Here is a 22,635-nt window from a genome sequence, read left to right on the forward strand (position 1 = left end):
AACTCACTTGAATTACTCTGAAATTGTCTGAGGAAACGTGAGGATTAAGTATATGCAACACGGAAAGCTACAGCATGTTTATGTAATGTGGTCAAAAACCAACAAAGGGTCATTGGAAGAGACCAGTGAAGACCGGTGGGTGTTGAAGAAATTACTAACCCCCCGCCCCCCCAAGGCCTAATAGCGATGAGATATGTAATACTCTAGAGAAAATCTGCTTCTCATATGGACATCTGCCGACTATTGATTCCTAATGCTGAACTGTGTGAATGGATCTAAACAACTTGTAGCAATTTTAAGCCTCGTCTTTAACCAATCCAACCAGTTGATCTGCTGAATTTGCCCTGACAGGCCATAAGGCAATCGTCAGGAACAGAAATGGGGAAAAGAAATCCAGGAACCTTTGTAATGATCCGAGTTTCCTCTGTATTCAGCAGGGTTTCGTACCTGCTCATACCTGCTCCTACCCTGCCTTCTCCAAATAACTCGTCAGTCCAGGCCATTGAGCCTGTTATTTTCCATAGTTGTTTCATTTATGTTCTAATAGGTCAGTCCTCCCAGTTGTGGGGCTCTGCCAGTTTCCAGCTCAGTGTTGGATGCTACAGTCCTCCAGAGCTAGACCGTGGCCATCTGAGCTGCCCTTTGTTATTTTAGTCTTTGAGGGTAATGGCAAGAGATCATTGTGATGAATGGTCTTTATGAGGTCAGAGTGGCTCGATACCAGTGAGCTGAGGCTGTGGGAAGGACAACAGCAGCCTGAATATATCATCTTGTATTCTTTTTTTATTAATCACTCTGTCTCTTTTCCTTTACTCCACCCTCCCTTCCTGAGCTTGGTTAGCTGCGACTGGTCATTAACACAACATTAAGTGCTTCGTGAATCCATAACTCCTCCGACTCCTCGCTACTGCCCATAAAAGGGAGCATCTATAATGACACACACAATGGCAACATTGGGCGATCGGGAGCAGGGAAGAAGTGTCTCCTACACATCTGATTAAAGCAGAGCTATGGTAGTGGAGCCAGTGGGTAGGTTTAGTTGGCTTCCAAATTAGTCTTGTGTAAAGAGGCTTTCACTATTCGTCAGATGTTTTAGCTTTCTAAAACATTTCTGTGAAAATGTCAGTGATGAAATGAAGACAGATTGATGCGAAAATGTGTGAAGTAAAATGATCAGAAAAAGAACTTTGCAGACACATAAAAGACTTTGTTAAGGGATGCGAGATGATGTCTGCCAAAGCTTCTTCCTGCTGCACCAAATTCTTTGTTCGACATTATGTAACCCACATCCTCTTCTAGTCCCTGGTGTTTTACTAATGTGCCATTCAGAGACCATATTAACTTTTTGGCAATCTACCACAGGAAAAACTCTCTGTTTCTCCGCCACACCTTGTTCATCTTGGCATTTTAAGAAAAAGATTGTAACTAGAAACATACAACTGCGCTTGGGTCCTAAATGGGTACGAACAGTATGTACACACTGAGGAACTTGGGTTGTTTTATACACAAATTATTAAAGTAACTGATGCAAAGAACAGAAAAGTCCATTACTGTTAAGGGCACTGGTGATGTGCCCTCTCTTCTCTCAGGTCAGAGAGAGATGTCACAGAGTTGGATTTGGTTTAAATGATGTAAAGAGTCCAGGGTAAAAAGCAATGAAAAAGAAACTATGTCCAGGTAGAGTGACATCATATGTCACTGTATGTGAGGCTGAAAGTAGGAAGATACTGTCCTTGCTGTTTAAATGTAGGTGTTACATGGGTTTTAATTGTGAGCAGTGTCAAATCTCACAGCAATCAAATGTTTTGGACCTGCGCAAGCAGAAATGTTGCATGTAGCCTCAAGCTCCTGGCAGCAAAACAAGAGCTAGCAAATCAATTTGTTGTCGGTAAACTATCAGATTCTAAACACTGCTCTCTCCAAGCACACAGATGTCAACATCATATGAATGGAAAATGCTGAAAGAGGAAACTATGTCTCAAAGTTTTGATTTCTTTTAACTAAGCAATGCAGATGTAATAGTTTTGTTTTTCTTTGACAAATTGTGATACTGAATGTCTATTCAGGATATGATAGAAAAAAAATTAAATGAATTAAAACTGTAGTTCATTATCATATGAGCCAATGAATTCCCAGACAGAATCTGGATGGACTGTATCGGAGATGCCTCGGGCGCCTCGCTGGCGTGAAAGATGGTGGTCATTTGGCTAGACGAGAGGCAGTGAGGACCCCCTCCTAGACCAGAGCAGACGGGCGCAGAGGAGCCTAGGGCTGGCTGTATTAATGAACAGGCAGTGCTGAAAGGGACAGGTTCCTGTAATGCTGATGAATGGTCATTACAGAGCAGAGACGGAGAGGAGAGCGGAAAGGGAAGAGGGGAGGAGAGGAGAGTGAAGTGGGCACAGAGGGAGCAGCAGTGAAAAAAGGCTTTAATTTGCACCTCTGATTTCTGTAAACTCATTTATCATGTCAGCAGTTTCACTGTTCATCATGTGCCTTCCCACTCCACCCTCTACATGCCCTCACTAGACCCAAACCTTCTTGTTTTTCTCCACGTGCTCCTTTCACCAGACGGTTTAATCATCTACACTGAAATTTGATGTCGCACATTTGTCCTGTATCTCTTGTCTAATATCATGTTATGGACTCATCTAGCAAGTTTTCTGACCATGGCTTGACTGGTTCTTGGGGCTATGTGTGAAGAGCTGATATCTTGCCCTCACCATTAAGCCTGATTGAGCGGCAGGAGCTTTAAAGGTCAGAAGAAGTGGGAAGCACCAAGAGATATATGCAGACAGGAAACATGAACTGACTGGAGGCCCACTCAGTCCACTATAGACCTCATTAACTTCTCGCCTAAAGCTGTTTGGATCATTGGTGTTGGAGAATTTAGAAATAAATCTCTTATCCAAGCCGTTTGCAGCATGTAGGAGCATAAAAAAACAGCGTTACTGCACAGGGAGAAAGTGATCTGAGAAAAAAGGACGTTGGAAAAATGGTTTAAGTGGGATAGTCACAGCACATACAATAATGATTTCCTTTTTTTGATTTTTTTTTTTTTTTTCTGTGTGCTCTGCCAAAGATTAAAAGTCTTGAGCGATTTAAGCTGAGACAACTTTAGTGAAAATTGGGCAAAAGTTTTTAACGTAAATGCAAGCGTTTTTTGTTTTTTTTCCTCAATTCTCTGTGATTTCAGCCAAAGGTTAATAGCACATTTTGATCATCTCATCATCACTCAGTTAATTCCCTAAAGGCTTTCTGATGCTCATCCAACAAGCTTTCTGGGTCACACCTGCAAGAGATGGCCCGCAGCGTACTTCCGCTCAGTCTCCACACAAATGCCTTTCCATCAGACTGACTCTTGGCTGCCACGTCGTGCACGTCTGTCTAATTATGCTTCAGCAGTGCATAATCTTAAATTTGTTACACACCATATTTTTTAATGCATCGACTCAGTGCCGAGCAACATTTGGCGTGGATTGCAAATAGCGTTGCATCCAGAGTAATTACTCAGTTTCTGCTTGTACAGTGCGAGCACACATTCTACAGCTGTGAGCGTATTTAGAGAACAAGACGATAAAGTGGTGTTTTGCTGTTGCCGCACTCAGGCAGTCGTTTATTATTCCAAAAAGGAGGACATTTGTGTATTCTCAAAGGATGAATAAGCCCCGTAGCTCAATAGGCTGGTGGTTTTTTTATTGTTAATCCAGGAAGAAGCCTCGTATTTAGTGCTTTGGAGAGGACCGCAATATGTGTACAAATTTTTTGCCAATATTAACACTCTCTTCCAAAAAATTTTTTATAAAGAAATACGTTAAAAAAACAACACACACACAACAGCCTCCTCACTGATGATTACTAATCAGCCATGTGCGATCTTCTCCCCTTCTTTCTCCCTCTATAGTGGGAAGAAGTGAGTGGCTATGATGAGAACCTCAACACCATCCGGACCTACCAGGTGTGTAATGTCTTCGAGCCAAGTCAAAATAATTGGCTTCTCACCACCTTCATTGATCGCCATGGAGCACAGCGCATCTACGTGGAGATACGATTTACTGTGCGTGACTGCAGCTCCATCCCAAACGTCCCTGGCTCCTGCAAGGAGACGTTTAATTTGTACTACTATGAAACTGATGCTGTCATTGCCACCAAAGGCACAGCATTCTGGATGGAGGCCCCTTACCTCAAGGTGGACACCATTGCTGCGGATGAAAGTTTCTCACAGGTGGACTTTGGCGGACGGCTGATGAAGGTCAACACAGAGGTGCGCAGCTTTGGTCCGCTATCCAAAAATGGTTTCTATTTGGCTTTTCAGGACTATGGAGCCTGCATGTCTTTGCTGTCAGTCAGGGTGTTTTATAAGAAGTGCCCAAGTGTGGTCCAGAACTTTGCAATCTTCCCAGAGACTTTGACAGGAGCTGAAAGCACCTCCTTGGTCATTGCCAGAGGGATCTGCATCCCCAATTCAGAGGAAGTAGATGTCCCTATAAAGCTCTACTGCAATGGAGACGGAGAATGGATGGTTCCTATTGGAAGCTGCACCTGCAAGGCAGGATTTGAACCTGACAATGGCAATGTCTGCCGAGGTAAGAAATAAACTATCCGAATTACACATTCTTTGCTTTTCATTGCACGCTCTTACAAATTAAAGGACCGTTCATATTAAGTCAATTCATCGTGGACATGTGACATGAATTTGCCCTATTTTAGGCTTGCATATAACAAGACATCCTGTACCTTGGATTACAGATCTTCCACATCAGTGCAAAGGCTGCATTTATTATTTTTCAAGCTTTTTGCTGTGCATAACATCTTGTCCCTTTTCTATGTTCAAATCTACCTCCAAAGTACTAAAAAGGCCCATTTGCACTGAGTCGTAATCTTTGATGAATACCAGCCCTTTGTACAACCTACTTCACAGACGGCTAGAGAGTTTTGACTCTGGAGACAAAATTCTAAAGAATAGATAAATACTTGTACCTAAAGCAAAGGTCAGTGGGGGTTTTTTGGTTCAAGCGACTACTTCCCCTCTTTTTCAGTATCTCCTCTACTGCACCTTTAGGCGCTCTACCTTGTTATTTTGACAGACTCGCAAGCACACACACACATACATACAGAAAATTTGCTCAAGGTGTCTGGCGATAATATGAGTGGCTTGGGGCTCTCAGTATGGTGCGTTATTGGTTGGCCTGCCGCAGGAGGTTTGTTGGTGAATGTGTGGAGCCCAGATAAGATTGATTGACGCCCATCTGCTCTGATCAATAAACAGATATAAGAGTCCTGCATATCTACAAAGCACACTGTGCGTGACTGTGTCCACTGTATCCTCCTTGCATTGCTTTATATCCTGCGTAAAACACACCCACATGCATGCACACAGAAACAAACACACACACACACACACACTTCTTAGCTGAGACTGAGTGACTTTCAAATTGAAATTAAATGGCAAAAGTTGGTTGCTTTTAGTTAGGTCGTTACAAAGTATTTGTTATTAATCTAATTTTAACAACAAACGTCATTATCATATACAAATTCCTCTGAATTTGTGTATATTATGCTACCGTGCAGTGTACCTTAATATTCATTATCTCTGTTTGGAAGCTTGTTTAACCAGGTTGTGTTAAGTGAGTCACTGATACATGAATTGTTAAGATATTATTTTATCTATCAGCGAATGCAGTTTAAGCACAGCACTCTGTGATAATGTTGCTGGGATATGTTTCAGATGAATGACTAGAACCTGAATAACTCTCTATTCCTAACCTTATGAAATGTAATTTGTGCAATAAAACCACTGTTAGTAATGTCCACTGAGATTTAGGTGAAGATACTATAATAGCTATGATAAACCTTTTGGCAAGGCTGTTTAGTATATTGTGGCTTTATCTCACCTTACTTATGATTAAAGTAACTTATGGATGCTCTCTAAAGATTAAAAGGCAAAGTTTATTACAAGAATTTCATGCATCAAGCCAAATAGCCATGGCTGTCCCTCCTATGGAATCAAATTGGTTGGGTTTAATGGAGTTGTCCTTTTGTTGTCTTGAAAAACTTACCGCTGCAGTATTTTATTTTTTTCCCCTCATCTTTAATGTTTCACCACAAAAATGTAATTTCCCCTCTGTTATTAGACCAAATCTTACACGTGAGTACTGCATAGCACTTGAAGAATATAACGCCCCAGAAGGATTTCTTGTGTGTTGGGAGGACGATTGTTGTGCCTCCTACATTGGATGGCATTGTTGTAAACACTAAAAACACACAAAAGCATGTCCACACAATTCACTGATTGTCAGGATGAGGGTGTGGAAGGAAGGACACGGATGCGGACTTTCAAAAAAGGTAACGGGTTTATTCACAAAAACAAAGTAAAAACAAAAAGCGCGGCAGAGCCGGATTCAAAATACTTGACTTGATAAATACTTGGAAAAACAAAACAAAACAAAGGACTTAACATGGCATGGATAATAAATACTTAGCTTGACCGGGCTCGTGGAACATGGATGGCAAACATGACAATCAACCAACAACAACAAAGATCCGGCAAAACTGAAAGGGGAGGCAGGAAACTAAATAGGGAGTGAGAGTGATTGGGGAGTGAGTGCAGCTGAGGGAAAAAACACAGGTGAAGTGAGTGAACTAATAAACAGAGTGCAGGGAAACTAAAGCATGACAAAAAAACCTAAACCTGGACTGAAAAACAAACATAACCTAAACATGAAAACTAAAAACAAGAGTCTCTTGGCGTGACACTGATAGATATTGTGCTACAAAGACTCTGAGCTCAATTGGACATATATATTTCCACTAATGCCCACAATCCCTCTGACTTCCTTCTTGAAGTACATACAGCAAGTAGACTTCCCTCTGAGTTAAGTTTGATGTCTAACATTATGGGAAGCATGAAAAACAGCTTGTGCAGAGAGGGAGTTGTTAGCTAAGATGTAGCTGACAATAGTGTAAATCTTTGAAATGCTCTGTAGGTTGACCTTAATTCTCAGTACAAAGCTACAAACCTGCACACAGGCTTGTAGAAAAAAAAAGAGCACATGATTAAGGTAAAGAAGCAGATGCTCTATCTATTTCTCTCTCTGATAACCAGCTCAATCAGATGTGTACGAAATCTGTTTCCCTCTCATCTCCACTGAGAGACCTCTCCAATAACAGCAATCCAAAGCTTTTATTTTCCATGCAGTCTCCTTTCATGGACTTGTAATCCATTTCTTAAAGAGGGAAATTCAACCTAAAAGTGCTTGCGGAAGCTGAGTACCACAGGCAACCAATCCAACCAGCAATAGCAAGGCCTCAATATTTGGTCTCATGTAATTGCCCATTAGAGATGAACAGGAGCAAAAGACATTTCAGAGCAAGTAGTTTTAAGCTGACATAATTACCCAAATGTGAAGAAAAGTTATTGCTTGGAAAAAGGGAAGGGGCTGCAGAAGAATGAGAAGAAGCAGTTTTTCTTTTGAGCAATGATAAACAAATCTGGTAACATGTCACTTATTTTATATACAGTGGTATGCATTGTAGCCAAATTGCAGTGTGGAAGCAATGCTTTTCCTGCTAAAAGACGCTGTTTTACAACTTAGTGGTCGATAAGAAAATTGTCCTCAGACTGCATCTCTGATGCTGAGACGGCATAAACATTTTCTTAGCTGGGCATCTAATGATGAAATGATGAGTTTCAGCTTGTTGTGACAAGAAAACAGAAGCATATTCATTTTAACTGCAAATGTCAGTTTTTTTATCTGTTTTTTTTTTACCAGACGTAACAAAACATGAAGTCACTCCAGATCTGTAACAATGTTGTAGAAGCGCATACAATTGATGTTTATCTGGTCACAGTGATAGGCAAATGCTATGAAAATATTGTTTTTAAATGACATTCTCATTCTTCTTAAATATGTATTTATTATCACTGCAGAAATGCCTCTCAATTGGAACTGTGTGTGTTTGTGTGCATTTAACTCTCAGTGCCCGATTGCACGCTCTCTAATCTATATGTTTTAATTAGTGACGAGGTAGCATGGTGCTTTGTGTGCTGCTTGCTGTCAGCTGGGCACGTAGAGATGTTGTGCTCTGTAGCGGTGATGCCAGCATGCCACCCCCATTACCAGCTCCCCAACTCCCACACGAGCCATTTGGGTATGCCCTGCTCTCTCCTCCTTTCCCTCTCTCCCCCTCGGCAATGTAAGCAATCTGCTAAATATTTTATCACCTCCCAGTTAAATCGAGCAGAGACACTCCAAACAGCATCTCACCACCTCCGCCCATGCAAAGCTTGTCTTGTCGTGTGTGTGTGTGTGTCCTGTTCAACTCAAGAGACACCAATTTGATGGTTTTATCAAACCTTCTCCGAACTGTTGTTGTGGTCTGCGGCTAACTGAGTGATAGAAACACCTTGACTATGTGCGCCTTACATCATGTGCTGAAGTAATAATTTATCATTTTCAGACCTTTGTATTCTGATACATGAAGGAATTAAAACTCCGCGTTAAGCCAATTATTCTGATGTATAAACTCTAAAGAAGTGACAGGTGTGGAACAAACTGCTTCACGTTAGGCCTGTCTAATTGATACACTATTAAGAGGACTTCAAAATGTTGGACGATCCAATTCTTCTCTTTTGAATTTTGCTCTATGGGGAAGATCATTTCTTTTTACCTCATTAATTCCTAAGTGAAGCATATAAAGATGACAGTCTTTTAGGAGGCCCTGTACTGGCCCTGCATTTTATTTCATTGTGCAAGTGGCTTCCCAAGTAGACCATTCTTCTGGAAAAAAAGGATTTTGAACTGGGAGGAGTATAGTTTTTGCTACTGGATCAGTGTGGTATACTATAAGACATTCAGTCACTAATTTCATTCACTATGTCATCTCCCATCTATCCATCCATCCATCCATCCATCCATCCATCCATCCATCCATCCATCCATTCATTCAATCAAGACAATATCCATGATCATATATTTGTATGGCTAGACACAATACTTTACCGGAACAGTCCTATATACCCACCTACCAATATGAATCTTCTCATATTTTCTCTCACTGTTAGACTCCAGTGGGCTTTTGACATGCTGGCACATTAATATTACAAATATTCAAATAACTTTATTTAACATTCTGCAGGCTGACAGCGGCAGCGGGAGATTCACAGCCCATTGAGCAAGTGCGCTTCTCTGGGCTAAGTGCCGATTCATCATGGCTGCCTTACTCCTGTCTAATAGCTGCCATCATGGGGCACACACACTCAGAAAAACATATTACTTCCTCCATGTGTGCTTTTTTTAAATGTTAAATGCGGTGACCCTGGTACGTTTATCACATTATTAACCCTAGTATAAAACCTTATAAATCCTAATATATACTCCTATAGGGTTCATTATCATGACCCTCAAATGGAAGGCTTATTTTTCTGTCTGAAAGGAAATAGATAAATGCAACAGACATAATAAAGTTATTCTTTCAAATTCAAGAAACACAAGCAAGCACTGAATCATTCTTATTTATTCAAAGCTGTAAAGTTTGACTATGGAGGGTAAAACTTCAAATTTAACAGTTTTCTGCTCGAATAGGGTTTGTATTACCTCTTTGTGTGTCTCTTCTAAGTGTAAAAGATCCGACAGATAGGACCTGCAGAGACTCCATAACCTATTAGTGCTTATTCCAGCCCATTTGGCCTTGTCTACTTCTGTTCCACAGAGTTTACTTCATTTGCAGAGACATCGATGTGCACTCACCGCAACACAGCAAAACACACACGCATCAACATCCACTAAGTCACCTTGAAGCCCAATTAAGTAAGCGTCTGACTCTTCCTGCTCCTATTAGTCTTATGGCAGCGAAGACCAGTGTGATGAGGACAAAATAGAGTAGTGGGAGAAAGAGACAGAGAAAAAGCTATATGAATGGAGAGAGTGAAAGACTTCTTGTTTCCATGGCTTTCAATAGGTTGAATTGGAGGGGCGACAGAGAGCAGCGGTGAAAGAGCGTGACCCAAACAAAGACTCTTTGAATTTCGGGCTCAAACATAGTGTTTCTAATGACCCCAAACACAGATGCACTGCTCTCACTGCAATTACAGTCAGTCTCTAATGATGCGAGGGGAATCCGGAGATTTTGTTCACATAATGGAAATACCTACCAGAAACAGAGCTGTTCTTATCCCCCACGGAAGGACACATATTCCTTACTACCATTATTTTCACTCTGTATTTCTTTTCAGCTTTTTTTTTTAATGTAATTCTCTAACCATCAGTCCCTCTCAGTCTCTGTATATGGTCACTGGGCTTTTTTTCTGAGCATTTTCTTGTGATATCTCACTTCGTGTTTCCCTCCAGAATGCTACACTTTGACCTCAACATCTTCTCCAGTCTGTCTTGCCAAACCCCGCTCAGTTCTCCCTCTGTGCTTGAGTCTCACTCCTCACACTCTCCTCTCCTCTCGTTCTCACTCTTTGATGGACATTGGGGTTTTGAGGCCAGTCAGAGACACGAGGACACGGGGAGACAAAGGACCCCAGATATTCACCAGATGGCTGGGGCTCCGCTTCATTTGCCTGTGTCACTCTTGCTGGCCAAACACAAACGTTTGTCACTGCGAGGGGCTCCACTTCACCCGCTCACACCAGCCTTGACCCCCATCTATCAAATCTCTCATTTGATGCCTTTTGTATTTTGACTGCACTTTTTAAAAAAAAAAAAACACTTTGAAGGCACATTTATTAAGGCTTTGGAAAAGTTTATTTCTCTGTGTTATGTTCACGTATCCATCCATCCATCCGTTTTCTATACCCGCTTATTCCAAATTAGGGGCGCGGGGGGGCTGGAGCCTATCCCAGCTGTCAATGGGCGAGAGGCGGGGTAATCCCTGGACAGGCCGCCAGTCCATCACAGGGCCACATAGAGACAAACAAGACACACAACCATGCACACTCACACTCACTCCTAAGGACAATTTAGAGTCACTAATTAATCTAACATGCATGTTTTTGGATGGTGGGAGGAAGCTGGAGTACCAAAGTTCCATGTCAAGAGAAATTTATGTACAAAATTATCTTTACCCTTTCTTCTTTCTCTGCACCTCACCCTTTCTTTCTTCTCCTTTAAACCTCTCTCTGGAATTCGCTCCAGCAGGTGGTTATGAGGTGAGCGCCTCCACAGAGTGCCCTTGGTTTGGAAAGTGCAAACCTCTCTATTGCTCATCATTTGTCGCTTCTCCTTCTCTCATCAGAGTCCATCAATATGTGCTGTCCTGCTAATAAAACAGCCAGATCTGTTTGGTTTGACAGCGGAGGGACACATTTCAGTTGTAGGAGTTCCAGCTGTACAATGATACGTGTGGATTAGTCAAGGTCATGCTGTTGAACTTGTGTACTGACAATCTGATTAGAATTGAATTGCAATTATGAAAGGGCCCAATATATGTCTGCTCAGTCTACCTGCAGTGAAAACTAGACAGCAAAGCAACCAAGAAGAATGTGGCAGAAGTTACACAGTAAAATGCAGAAATTTGATCCATTTTTCAGGTGTTTTTAAGGGACAGTTCCCTCAATTTATAAAAGCAAAAAAACACTGCACTGCACTTTTTTTTTTCTTTTCTACCTTTAATTGAAAGCATCACTAACTTTTTAGATATTGTGCCTCCTTCTGTCCCTTACAGACCCCATTTTTTTGAGTACAAAGTATTTAAACTGAAAAAAGTTGACAAGAGGTTCTGTAATCGGTCATGTAAAAGAGCCACTAATTAGGATAATAGATGCTGCTGCTGAATTCTCTAAATGCTACTTTACAAGTGCTTGTACTGCAGACAAAACTTTATGTCTCCATTAGGTTGGGATGGCACCGGGAATTGAACAATAACTGAAAACATGTCTACAGAAAATCTGAACCGTCTCTTGGGGAACATATTTTTTCCGGTAATTTGGGTAAATTGACCCTTTTTTGGTGTTAACACACGCAAACTCAACTGACAAGGAGTCTGAAATTGTTGTCTCAGTTTTTATCAAGTCTTTATTTCACTTTGTGTTAAATGACTAAATCATTTAACACACAAAATTATTTATTTCCTTTTTTTTTTCCCTCTGCATCGGTACTTGCAATCGATACAAAGCTTAAGATCTCTTTTGCTAGCTCTCTTTTGTGAGAAGCCAGCATGCAACATGTACACGTGTACATGCACACACAGTTCCATCACCCTCTGGCTGAACTTTGCGTGTCCAATTTCATAACCTAATCATGTTTGCTATAATCCTTGTGCACTCGAAGCAAACAGCATTACATTTCCACTGTAAATGCTCCCTAAGTGTCCCTGATTGAACATACGTGAAAAATTAAGTCTGTGTAATTTATGTTATGACACCATGCATTATCCTAAGCCAATTCAGCTCCCTGTAACTAGGAAGATCATATCATACACTGCCTTAAAACCTTTCCAATATGCAATTATCCAGCAATTAGACACCTTCCTTAATCTACATTGTACTGTGTCATTGTGTGCATGTAATTACATGTTTTCATTGAGGGTTAACACAGCCTGTACTTTTCAGGGTCAAGGCGTGTGGCTCTGCAGAAACCAAATGAAATGAAATCTTTTCAACCCATGAAGTCACTGTGACAGATTGTTGATAATCACTTCACTGTCTCACCTCATGACAAAGAACCCTTACTTTAGCCATTTTCAACAGAGCTTGTGCCGTAATGGGACACAAAAAAGACGTAGAGGTTGTATAGTGCCACATCAGTGTGTGCTTTCAAACAGCATGCCAGCGTTGCGGGATCAGAGAATAGCTGACACCGTCCGTGTCTTGAGCAAAATTTTCCACCCTACACGTACACATCAATTAAGCCATGTTTCTGCCATCCAGTGCCTGCTTAAGACCTTTTCACATATGACTATTAAACTGGGACTGATGTGCCTTTGTTGCACATCGGTATCATGTGTGAAAGCACAGAGGTGGCATTGGGGTTTGAAGTTTATCTGCAACCGATACATTTCTGAGCCAGCAAGAGAGGTAATAACATCAGCGAAAGGGGCTATGTGTGTAAGGGCAAGCCATAATCATGGGACATGCCACTCAAACCGAGATGCTGCCGTCACTTAGCTGATTCCAATTATGCCTTTTTTCGTGCGTGTAAGGATACCCCTATGTGGGGCTGATTCACTTCTGTTTGGCATGTGCGAGTTACCCCGAGAGGAAGAGCGACGGATTAACAAGGATATCTTTTTTCTTTTTCTTTTTTTTTTTTGATATAAGCCATAGCCTATCTGTGAAAAGGGCTTAAGAGGCATATCAACTTTTGACCCCCAAGGTCTGTTTGTACCAAACAAACAAAAATCCCACAGTGCAACGAAGGTGTAGTAATCCCACCTAGAATGGGAAAGTGAGATCTCGTTTGCTTGTGTTTGGGTGTCTCTGTGTGTGTGTGTGTGTGTGTGTGTGTGTGTGTGTGTGTGTGTGTGTGTGTGTGTGTGTAGGTGTGTGCAGGTGTGTGCAATCTTTTTGAGTGCTTCTGCTTTGTCCCTATTTGTTTACTGAACTCCCACGCTGGCTGTGGGGCTGCAGCTTAGAATTAGCATAGCCACACTTGTTAGATCTGTGTGGCACTTCATATGCATGTGTATGCCTGTGTTAATTCCGTATGTGTGTGCGGGTGTGCGTGTGTTCTAATCTGTATTCTGAGCATCACTTCAGTCCTCACTAATTAAATCAGCAGAATAAAACGGACTCATTTCAATCATGTTTTGGTCCTCAAAGCACTAACCTTTGCACATTAGTACAGTCCCTTGAACTATGTGAAACTCATTTCAAACAACATACGAAAGCTGATGCATAGTTTTAGAGTTGATAGCCCTTAATTCTTTGTTGATTTCATCATGTTCTCATTTAAAAAGGACTGAAGAGACATATCTTTAAAGATACGGATAAGTATTATAGATAATGTAAATTGGGCTGCTTTATGACACTCGCAAATGGAAATAGTCGATTAATGGATATTGATTATTCTACCATCATGGAGCTTGTTTATTGCTGTGATGTCTTCTAAATTTTGCTAGTGTGGCAGTCATCCTTTAAAACCAATTGATCTGTGCAAGGCCAAGACATGCAATCCAACCTTGGTTTCCGTCTCTGTTGTCCTGCAAAGCTTGAGTTACATGTGTGTTGGAGAAGTAGGAGTCTTATTGAAAGGATAACATTTCAGTCATTTATGCATCTGCTCCCACCAGAGAACTATTAATGAAACACTTTTACAACCAATTTTGCAAAATTACGCATCACATGATTTCACATAAACAACTAGCTACTTTTGCTTCCAGAGAAGAAATACGATCAATACTAACATGGACAGAATGCAATCTTTTTTAAATTTAGTCAGCGCGGCCTCCCTCTGTCAACAGTACACAGCCAGATTTACTTCAAACTGTATGATAGTAATAAAGTGTTTTAGTTTAATTTGCAGCAGCGTTTAAAAGATTTGCTTCGTATTTGCTTGACAGATATATCTAAACGTAACAGTGGCCCCTGGAACAACACAACAAATAGCTCAAGTTATTGACCTGGTCTCCAAACATGCCAGATCCCCAATCCAATCAAGCATCTGCTGTGTGCTCCAGAATAAACACAATCCACAGAGGCCTCACCCTGCAATCCACACAACAAAAGGGATCTGCTCCCAACATCCCAGAATCAGGCAACAGGGAAACCTAAAAGTCCAGTGTACATGGCCTCACAGGTTAAAGCTGTTTTTTTCATTAGGAAAAGGGGAACCAGCACAATATTAGACACAAACAAGCTTTTTATATGTGGTGGCTAATTTGTGTAGAGTTCCCTTCATACCTATGACACTTTTTTGATGTCTGTGCACAGTTCCAGCATATATGAAGAGCCTCAGGAGATCAGAAATTGTTATCTTAGGGCTGGACCAGCATGACTAAAGTGCTAGTCCAATCCGAACAGTGGTATGCTGCTCAGAGAATGATATCTGATTAGCCCTTCTGTAGCTGACAAACAAATGGATTTGCTGTGTCTGGAATGTTCTCATGGGGAGCTGGACGGGCTGAGATGGAAAGACACTGCTTTTGTGTTGGAGCCTGTATGAAGCATAATAAGACCCTTTGGGGAATGAACCAAACAGAGTGATAGGGACACAAAAGCACACATGCTTGTACGCTAGATCAGTTTCACAATCTCTGTCTTTTTCACCACATCTATCTTTCTCTCTCATTTTCTTACAAACTGACCTTTACATTACTGCCTGTCATGGTTGACCTATCATTATGTGTCTTGGCTTTGTAGGTCTGTTGAGTTTCACTCTCACCAAGTTTATTGTGTTTACTAAGTCACATTTCAGGCTCCCACACACAGTAAATCATTACTTGTGTGTGTGTATATGTATGCAGAAACATGCACATTTGTCTGTGTATGTGTGTGCTTCCATTCTAGCACTGAATAAGCAAGTAAATCCTATTCCCTTCCAACCTTGTTTTCACTCTCTATCTCATCTTTTGTGACTCTTTAATTCCCTATCTTGCACTGTCCATTCTCATATTGTGCAGAGAGCAGCCAAGAAAAGAGTGTGACAATAGAGGTATTAACCAAATGCATACTGAGTTTGCCTGACTTGCACAGTCAGTGTGAGGCTTTTACACCCCTAATGCCCTATGAATAGGGCTGCTGCTCCTCAAGAAACGCCTTCATGAGCATTCGAACCAAGGGGCCTTTTTTTTTTGACTCTTGTGACCTGGATCCACATCGCCTGTGCTGGCCCCCATCTCAGAACACATGGTTCTTTATTATCATAAGCGCTTAATCTGGATTGGAAGCCCTTCCATTGTGGAAATGATTTGAGAAGGGGGACCTCGATCAGACAAAAGACCTCTTCTTTGGCTGAGGGTGGAAGCACTTCTTAGCAGTGTCCCTCCCCTCTCATTCTTCCACATAGAATCTCTGACAGAAGCAGCTAATTGTTGGATGGAGAGGAAGAGTGATGGGACGTTGAGAGGATGTCCTGCTTAACATTGCCCCCAGTGGAATACAAATGTCCCTAAGAGGAAGATGAATGCAAACTTGAGAGACCAATTTTTATCTACTTGTCACTTTATTCATCATTGAATCCAGGTCAGAAGGGATCCTGCAATGCTGGCTAACAATAAAATTTGGTGTGATTCCTCAAGGTGACACCGGGTAAGACTTTGGAACTAGAATGCGTAAGAAACTCAGAACGAAGCTTTGAAGTGTAATGCTGTTGTTCTGGGCTTCTGAGCTCCAGAGTCTAATTAATTTATACCTTTGATCAGTATTAGTGGCCCCTGATCTGAGGGATTGTAAAATAAAGGTGAGCCTGTGTGTGTTTGCAGGCATATGTGCCTGCTATATCTGGGTATGTTTGTTTTAGAGGTCTTACACATACATACATAAATTTACATATTTATTGAACTGGTCTGAAAAGAATAGGGTTGGTCCGATAATCCCATTTCAGGCCTCTGCTTTGAAATGTTCCATTAAATAATTAATTGCGTTGTTGGTCTGGTTTCAGTGCTTCATTGGTGTATCTCTCAAGACTATTTTTCTCGTTCCCTGTTTCTCTCCCTCTCCCTCTGTTTTTTTTTTTTTTTTTTTTCCTCTCCGTGCTTGCTGCCCCAGAACACCTTAATCCAGTGTGAAAGCAATTGGCTCTCTCAGATCTAATCAATAGAGGGCTAGGGCACCGAGCCAGGGGGAACATCTCTGGCCCCTGCTCAGCTACAATCAATTTAGATCCATCGATTCAGTGATTGAAATACAAAGAGCAGGCGCACTGGACCGTACAGATGCTTTAGTCTTTGGGTGTGCCAGCATGTTATATATCCCCCCTTATGAGCATTTCTCTGTATTTATGTGTGTTTGCTTGTGAGTCGTTGAGCGTGCACGCGCGTGTGTGTGTGTGTGTGTGTATGTGCGTGTTTGCACATTATGCGTTTGAGTGAATGTGCATGTTTGTGTGGATTTCTTTTGGGTGTGTATGGACAGTATGATTTATTTTCGAGCCATCTGTAGTAAAGTGGAAATGGCATTTAATCTAGCACCTCTGAGACGACGCCTAGAAAAAAAAAATCACTCCTAATCCAATATGTCCTGCCCAGGGAAGCTGTGTTTTAAAGGTGTGTGTGTCTGTGTGTCTGTGTGTGTGTGTGTGTGAGGGCCTGTGCATTCGTTTGTGCCCCGGGGTTTCCCCCTTCGTTGTGCATGCAGTGAAATAGTACAATGCATATTGAAAGCTCAAATACATGCAGAGTTTAGATCAGTCTTTAAGTCTTTCAAAAATTTCTTTCAACGTATGAGATCTTTAGATATTTTTGCCATGTGTGTTTTCATGCATATGTGATGTCGGTGTGTATTTGTTTGACTTACATCATTAAGTGTGTTCATTAGTACAACAGTGTTGCTGTGCATACTGTATGTCACTAAGTGTTTATTTAAGTTTGATCTGTGCTCCATTTGTGATAAACACGAATACTCTTGATGATTCCACTCCAATTTATCACAAGTCATTAGCTACAGTAACACACTATCAAGAAATTTCATATTCAACATCCGTCTTGAAACTCGTGTACGTTTAGTAATATCAACAATATGTAGCTTCACTTTTTTTAAGGAGCCGTAATGCAGTTTTAAAAGTAAACACATGCCTGGTAAGGTTGCATTATTTAATAAGCAATGAGTCAGCGATAGTAAACAATATTAAACAATAGTAATTCACACCGTTAAGTGATTAGAAGGAAGCAGAGTAAACATTGTTTAACAGGTTGATTATTCAGTAAATTCATTCGTTGAGTCTTTGTGTTAAAAAGGCGTGTCAGTGATCCGAAATGTATTGAATCTAATTAATTTTTTTAGCGTAATATTCTGGAGTAGCTGACTATGATTGTGTCTGCCTAACATCCCAACATGCTTTTCTTTCTTTTGTCAGACAGCTAGAGACATCAACATTTGTGACTGAAGATCAGCTTATTGATACTGTGTGTCATCTCGCCATTGCTCAAAACGTGTCAGTATTGTTGTTCTGCTCTAATAAAATCCAGATATTTTTTTTTTTTACTAATGCTAATGGACAAAATCATCATTCAAAGTATCTTAAAGCTGCAGTCTGCAGGATTTGTTGTTGTCATACGTAAAGTCCTAATTTTTGGCATTTTAAGAGTTTACATGATCTATCAGAATGCTTGAAGTTGAAAACGGTGACCTCCGTAGTCGCAAAATGCAAGAAATGCTTATTTTTTAACCGAAAAATAAAAAGTTATTCAACTTCCTGTCCCGCCCCATCAAAACACAGGAGAACTCGTGCACGTCTACGTGCACGCCAGATGCGCGTACACGACTCCTCATTCGTCAACTCACCTGTCATTTGCGATCATGGAAGACACAGTAAGTAGACTGGCCCGTAATGAAGTTCAATAGTCTAGATAAATAAGCGTGGGCACGAGCCTACCTTGTATTGCGCGTGCACAATCGGTGATTGACAGGCAGCAGAGCCCAGCTTGTAACCTGATTGGTTACCTTTTACCGGTCCGGTCTGCAATTTTGTAAACAAACCTGCTGGCTTTGGAGGGACCTAGCGGGACATATAGGGGACCTAGAGAACTCATTTTTTTTGTATTGGGGTATTTAATGTACTACTTTCAGAATCCCCGGACAGTTCCAGGCATTATGCTTGAAAAAGAGTTGCAGACTGCAGCTTTAATGACGACGTCTGTGTGGTGAATACAGCTCTAACAGGTTTAACACGTCTGGGTTAATAACTTTATTTAATTCCCATACTAGGACAAGGACGGTGGTCTAAGACCAATGACCAAGTCGAGCTGTTGCATGTAACCATTTTACTACCAGGTAGCTGTGGAATTCCCACTAGAATTGTCAGTAATGTTATGACTGTTATTATTCTGCATAATCTAACCCAAACAAGTATTACAGATTCACACTCTCTACTTTAATCACAGACTAACACACCCTTTTGCGAAAGTGCCTTGTTATCCCTTTTTTATTCCATTAATGGCTTTCTGCCATTTATACAGCTAATCCACTTTCCCAGTTGGTCATGTTGTTTTCACCTTAATTCTCTGCTGGACAATGTATTGATGTCTTTCTCTGAGCCTACAATGTCACCAGGCCAAGGGAGAATTTGTCACACACCAGTTTGTGCAACCCTTACAAAGTGTTTATATTTACTGGGTTATTTTTCCTTTAGTTTTTTTTTCCTTTTTTCTACATAGCCCATTACCTTACAAGATCCCCGCGCAGACCATTCAGGCAGAAAGTTTCCAACTTTCGTGAAATTTAAATTAGCTTATGTCTCGATAAAATTAGCCCCTCAATAACAGTTTAGATAACAAACCGATCTGTCATCCAGATATAAAGCAAAATATATTATTGATAGTATATCAATGCTGTTGTATTCCGTTCAATGTCACAGTCAGGCGGAAACCTCGTTTGTTCATGCAAATGCAACTTTTCAAGATGTAAAATATTTTTTAAAAGATAATGGCCGCTGTGTTTTCAAAGTTTGCATTTTGTTTCTTTATATGATAAAAAAAACTTGGATGACTTATCTTAGTTATATGTTACAATAATTCATCTAAAATTGAGCTACAAGGTTGTTTCTTTTTCTTTCATGAAAGCAGTGCCTGTCTACTGACACTTTACCATCAGAAAGACAGTTCAAATGTTTTATTACATTTTTTTGTGCTCTAAGTGAGTGTATGGACGTAGATCTCCAACATTCATTGAGTAGAACTTTTCAAATCAATAACTTAGCAGCATAGCAGTAATAGCGTTAAAACACCAAAATTGCATTCTTCTGGATAAGAATGGATGGATGGTGAAGACAAAAAGCTGCAACCTAATTTTCATCAAAAAGGACCTGTCTGAACTTCACAAACAACTTTGGTGTCAACGGTTGTGAGACAAGTGAGCGTGGGCCTTCTACTAAGCGCAACACTGAAGAGAGCCTTCACTATATCTCCTCTTAGATGAAATTGGATACATTGCTCGTGTTCAGTTGTATTTTATTTGTACAAGAAAGCTTGGTCCAGTAGCATGTAACATGCATTTATTTATTCAACCCTACAAGTCTCCCCTGCTTAGTAGTAAGACAAAAATGTAGGCACAGAAATATAGAAAGGGTTAAGGTTGAAAAAAAAAAACGCATCATCAAAATTTAGAATTGGCTTGTCAGAATGTTATTGATGTTTATATGATCTCGCATTTATAAAATGCATTGGCCTGCTGCTCTGAGAGCCACACTCTTAATGTCCAATATGTTGGCTATCCACCAGCAACAATTTGTGGCTGTTTGTCATCCACTCTTCATCCTATCGATGGCTTTCCGTCTCCATCAATCCAGAAATGCATGAGGGCGTAAAGAGGTCCCAGAGGCACACACAAAACACACATTCTACACACAACACATGTGTGCGCCTGTTTCATACCTTTGGGCATATTGATTGAGTGTTAAAGGTCGGCGCTGTCCAGATTTGGACAGGTGGGACGGGGGCTGCAGTTCACTGTCACACACAGCATTTCTGTGTGTTGGTGTGTGTTTGTCAGGGAGGAAATACAGCTTACTGATAAGGTTTCGAAGAGGTGCAGCAGCTGTAGATATGACATGAATATAGATGCGCTGTGGATGTGGTCACCTTTGGAGCATCTCACAGCTGAGGAGGCACTGCATGTCACAAAATGGGGTTAACCTCCGCTCATTCACACTGTGCCACACAATATGTGTTGAATACGTTCATTTTGTAATTGTACTGTTGAAAAATCCCACGTGTCCATGTATGTCATTCATCCGTTGATATTTACTGGTCATGCCTAGACTTGTTATGAACAGAATTGCTGTTTTAGTATGTATGAAAGTACACCCTCTCAGAATCATGAATGGATCTGCCTACAGACCTCCAATACAAATAGCAAAGTTGCTTTAAACGACGCTCATCTCCCAGCCTTTTTTATTCTCTCTTGCCTCTTGTCAGGTTAGAAAAATAGCAGCCTTCACTTAGTATGCAATGAGAAATTGCCGCTTCACACAGACAGCATACATTTTGTTGGACTCTGCCACCAACAACTTGAGTGACGAGATGTAGTCCTGAGTGCTTTCTCACTTTGTTTTGCTCTCTCTCACCCCTTTCTCACACTCTACTTCCCTCATTCCGGTCACTTTTACTCCCCCACGCTTCACATGTAATTTGTGCTTTTTTCTTTTGATGCAGAACATTTCAGCATTACTTCCCATTAGGCATAAAAAGCAGCAGCGGCGCTGAACAGCAGATACGCCGGTACAGCGAGTGGAATATCTTGCCTGTGAAACATAATGATAGTTGTTTTTGCAATAGTTGATGTCATCAGCATGCCAGGGCTCACAGCTCTAGATGACCTCACCATCACTGTGTAGCCTCCTCTTAATGTACTCCAACCTCATCCCTTTTTCTGTTAGTAGTGATGCAGTATGTAACTTCAATTTATTGTCTCTAATCTCACTGTTTTGTGAAACAGACTGTTTTGCCTTCTCTTCTTTTTTGCTTTCCACATCCAAGTCTGTTACAGTGCTAACCTCTGGCCTCCAACTGAATCTTACAGCCAGTTTGCCATGTGTGAAAGTGACAGCATCGGCATGAATGGGTGGCTGTTTTTTTTTAGGTCAGACACATGTCAACAGACTTCTTTGCGGTAATGGTGTTGGGGACGGAGGGGCCTCTTGCACTTTTTCTGAGATTATGGATGGTGATGTTCAGCTTGGTGATTGTGCTGTGGGTGCTTGGCTTTGCCAGAAAATTTTGGTGTGAACACTCTTCGGTACGCTCAATTAGGAATCAAATTAGGCAATGGTAAACACTGAAGGGACCTTTGTGTTTCAGCTTTTTTGTCATTCATTCCCACTGCTACGTACATAATTACTGATTCCACTTCCCACGCCTTGACATTCATTAGTGGGCTTTAAACCCTGAGCTAATGGACTGGGTTTTAGGATACATGGGTGTTTGAAGCCATTGTTAGAATCTTGCTAGAGTCCTTCTCAAATTATTTTGTTATTCAACAGTTATTATGTTATGTCACCGTAAGGAGCTAGTGCCTTTTTTTTTTTTTTTAAATCAGAGATTTTTGATCATTCGGGTGGAGTTATGGTACTTACAACTGGGTCAAAATTGCAGTAACACTTTTTTTTCTCTTGAACCAAATCTAATTAATATGAAGAAAGAAAATGCTTTTCAAATTTCCTTTACATTAATTCCACCTCTTTGTATAGTTTCTAAAGAGCTTTCAGTTGAATGGTGCAGTGGCATCTTGAAGTGGATCAAACAGTTGTAACTTAATTTTAGTTTGTACGTGGTAGAGCAGCAACAGGTAACAGCTGTGCAACGTTCACGTGAGAGTTCAGAGCATTTTGGACAAGTAACTGCATAACCAATCAGTGTTTTTTTTATTCTTTGCCTTCTCTTTAATTTCTTCTTCTTTTCTTAATTAGTTTAAATGCATAAGCATCAACCCACTGGGCCAAACCCTTTGGTTCAGAACAGATCCATCAAGAACCTTTGAACTCCATATGACCACACGGCCTTTATCGCACAGACCTTATTACATACTCTCATGAATAG

At 40.9% G+C, this 22,635-nt stretch overlaps 1 protein-coding gene across 2 annotated transcripts in view; it reads left to right on the plus strand.

Annotated features, from left to right (window-relative positions):
- ephb1 (EPH receptor B1) overlaps nucleotides 1-22,635 on the plus strand; it is a 165,487-nt gene that overhangs the window by 73,569 nt on the left and 69,283 nt on the right. For both annotated transcript variants that reach the window (XM_075483458.1, XM_075483459.1), the window contains exon 3: nucleotides 3,905-4,586. In XM_075483458.1, the coding sequence (XP_075339573.1) occupies nucleotides 3,905-4,586 (682 nt within the window). The remainder of the gene's footprint in view (nucleotides 1-3,904; nucleotides 4,587-22,635) is intronic.

The sequence above is a fragment of the Odontesthes bonariensis genome, chromosome 14 (assembly GCF_027942865.1).
Source record: "Odontesthes bonariensis isolate fOdoBon6 chromosome 14, fOdoBon6.hap1, whole genome shotgun sequence".
Lineage (NCBI taxonomy): Eukaryota > Metazoa > Chordata > Actinopteri > Atheriniformes > Atherinopsidae > Odontesthes > Odontesthes bonariensis.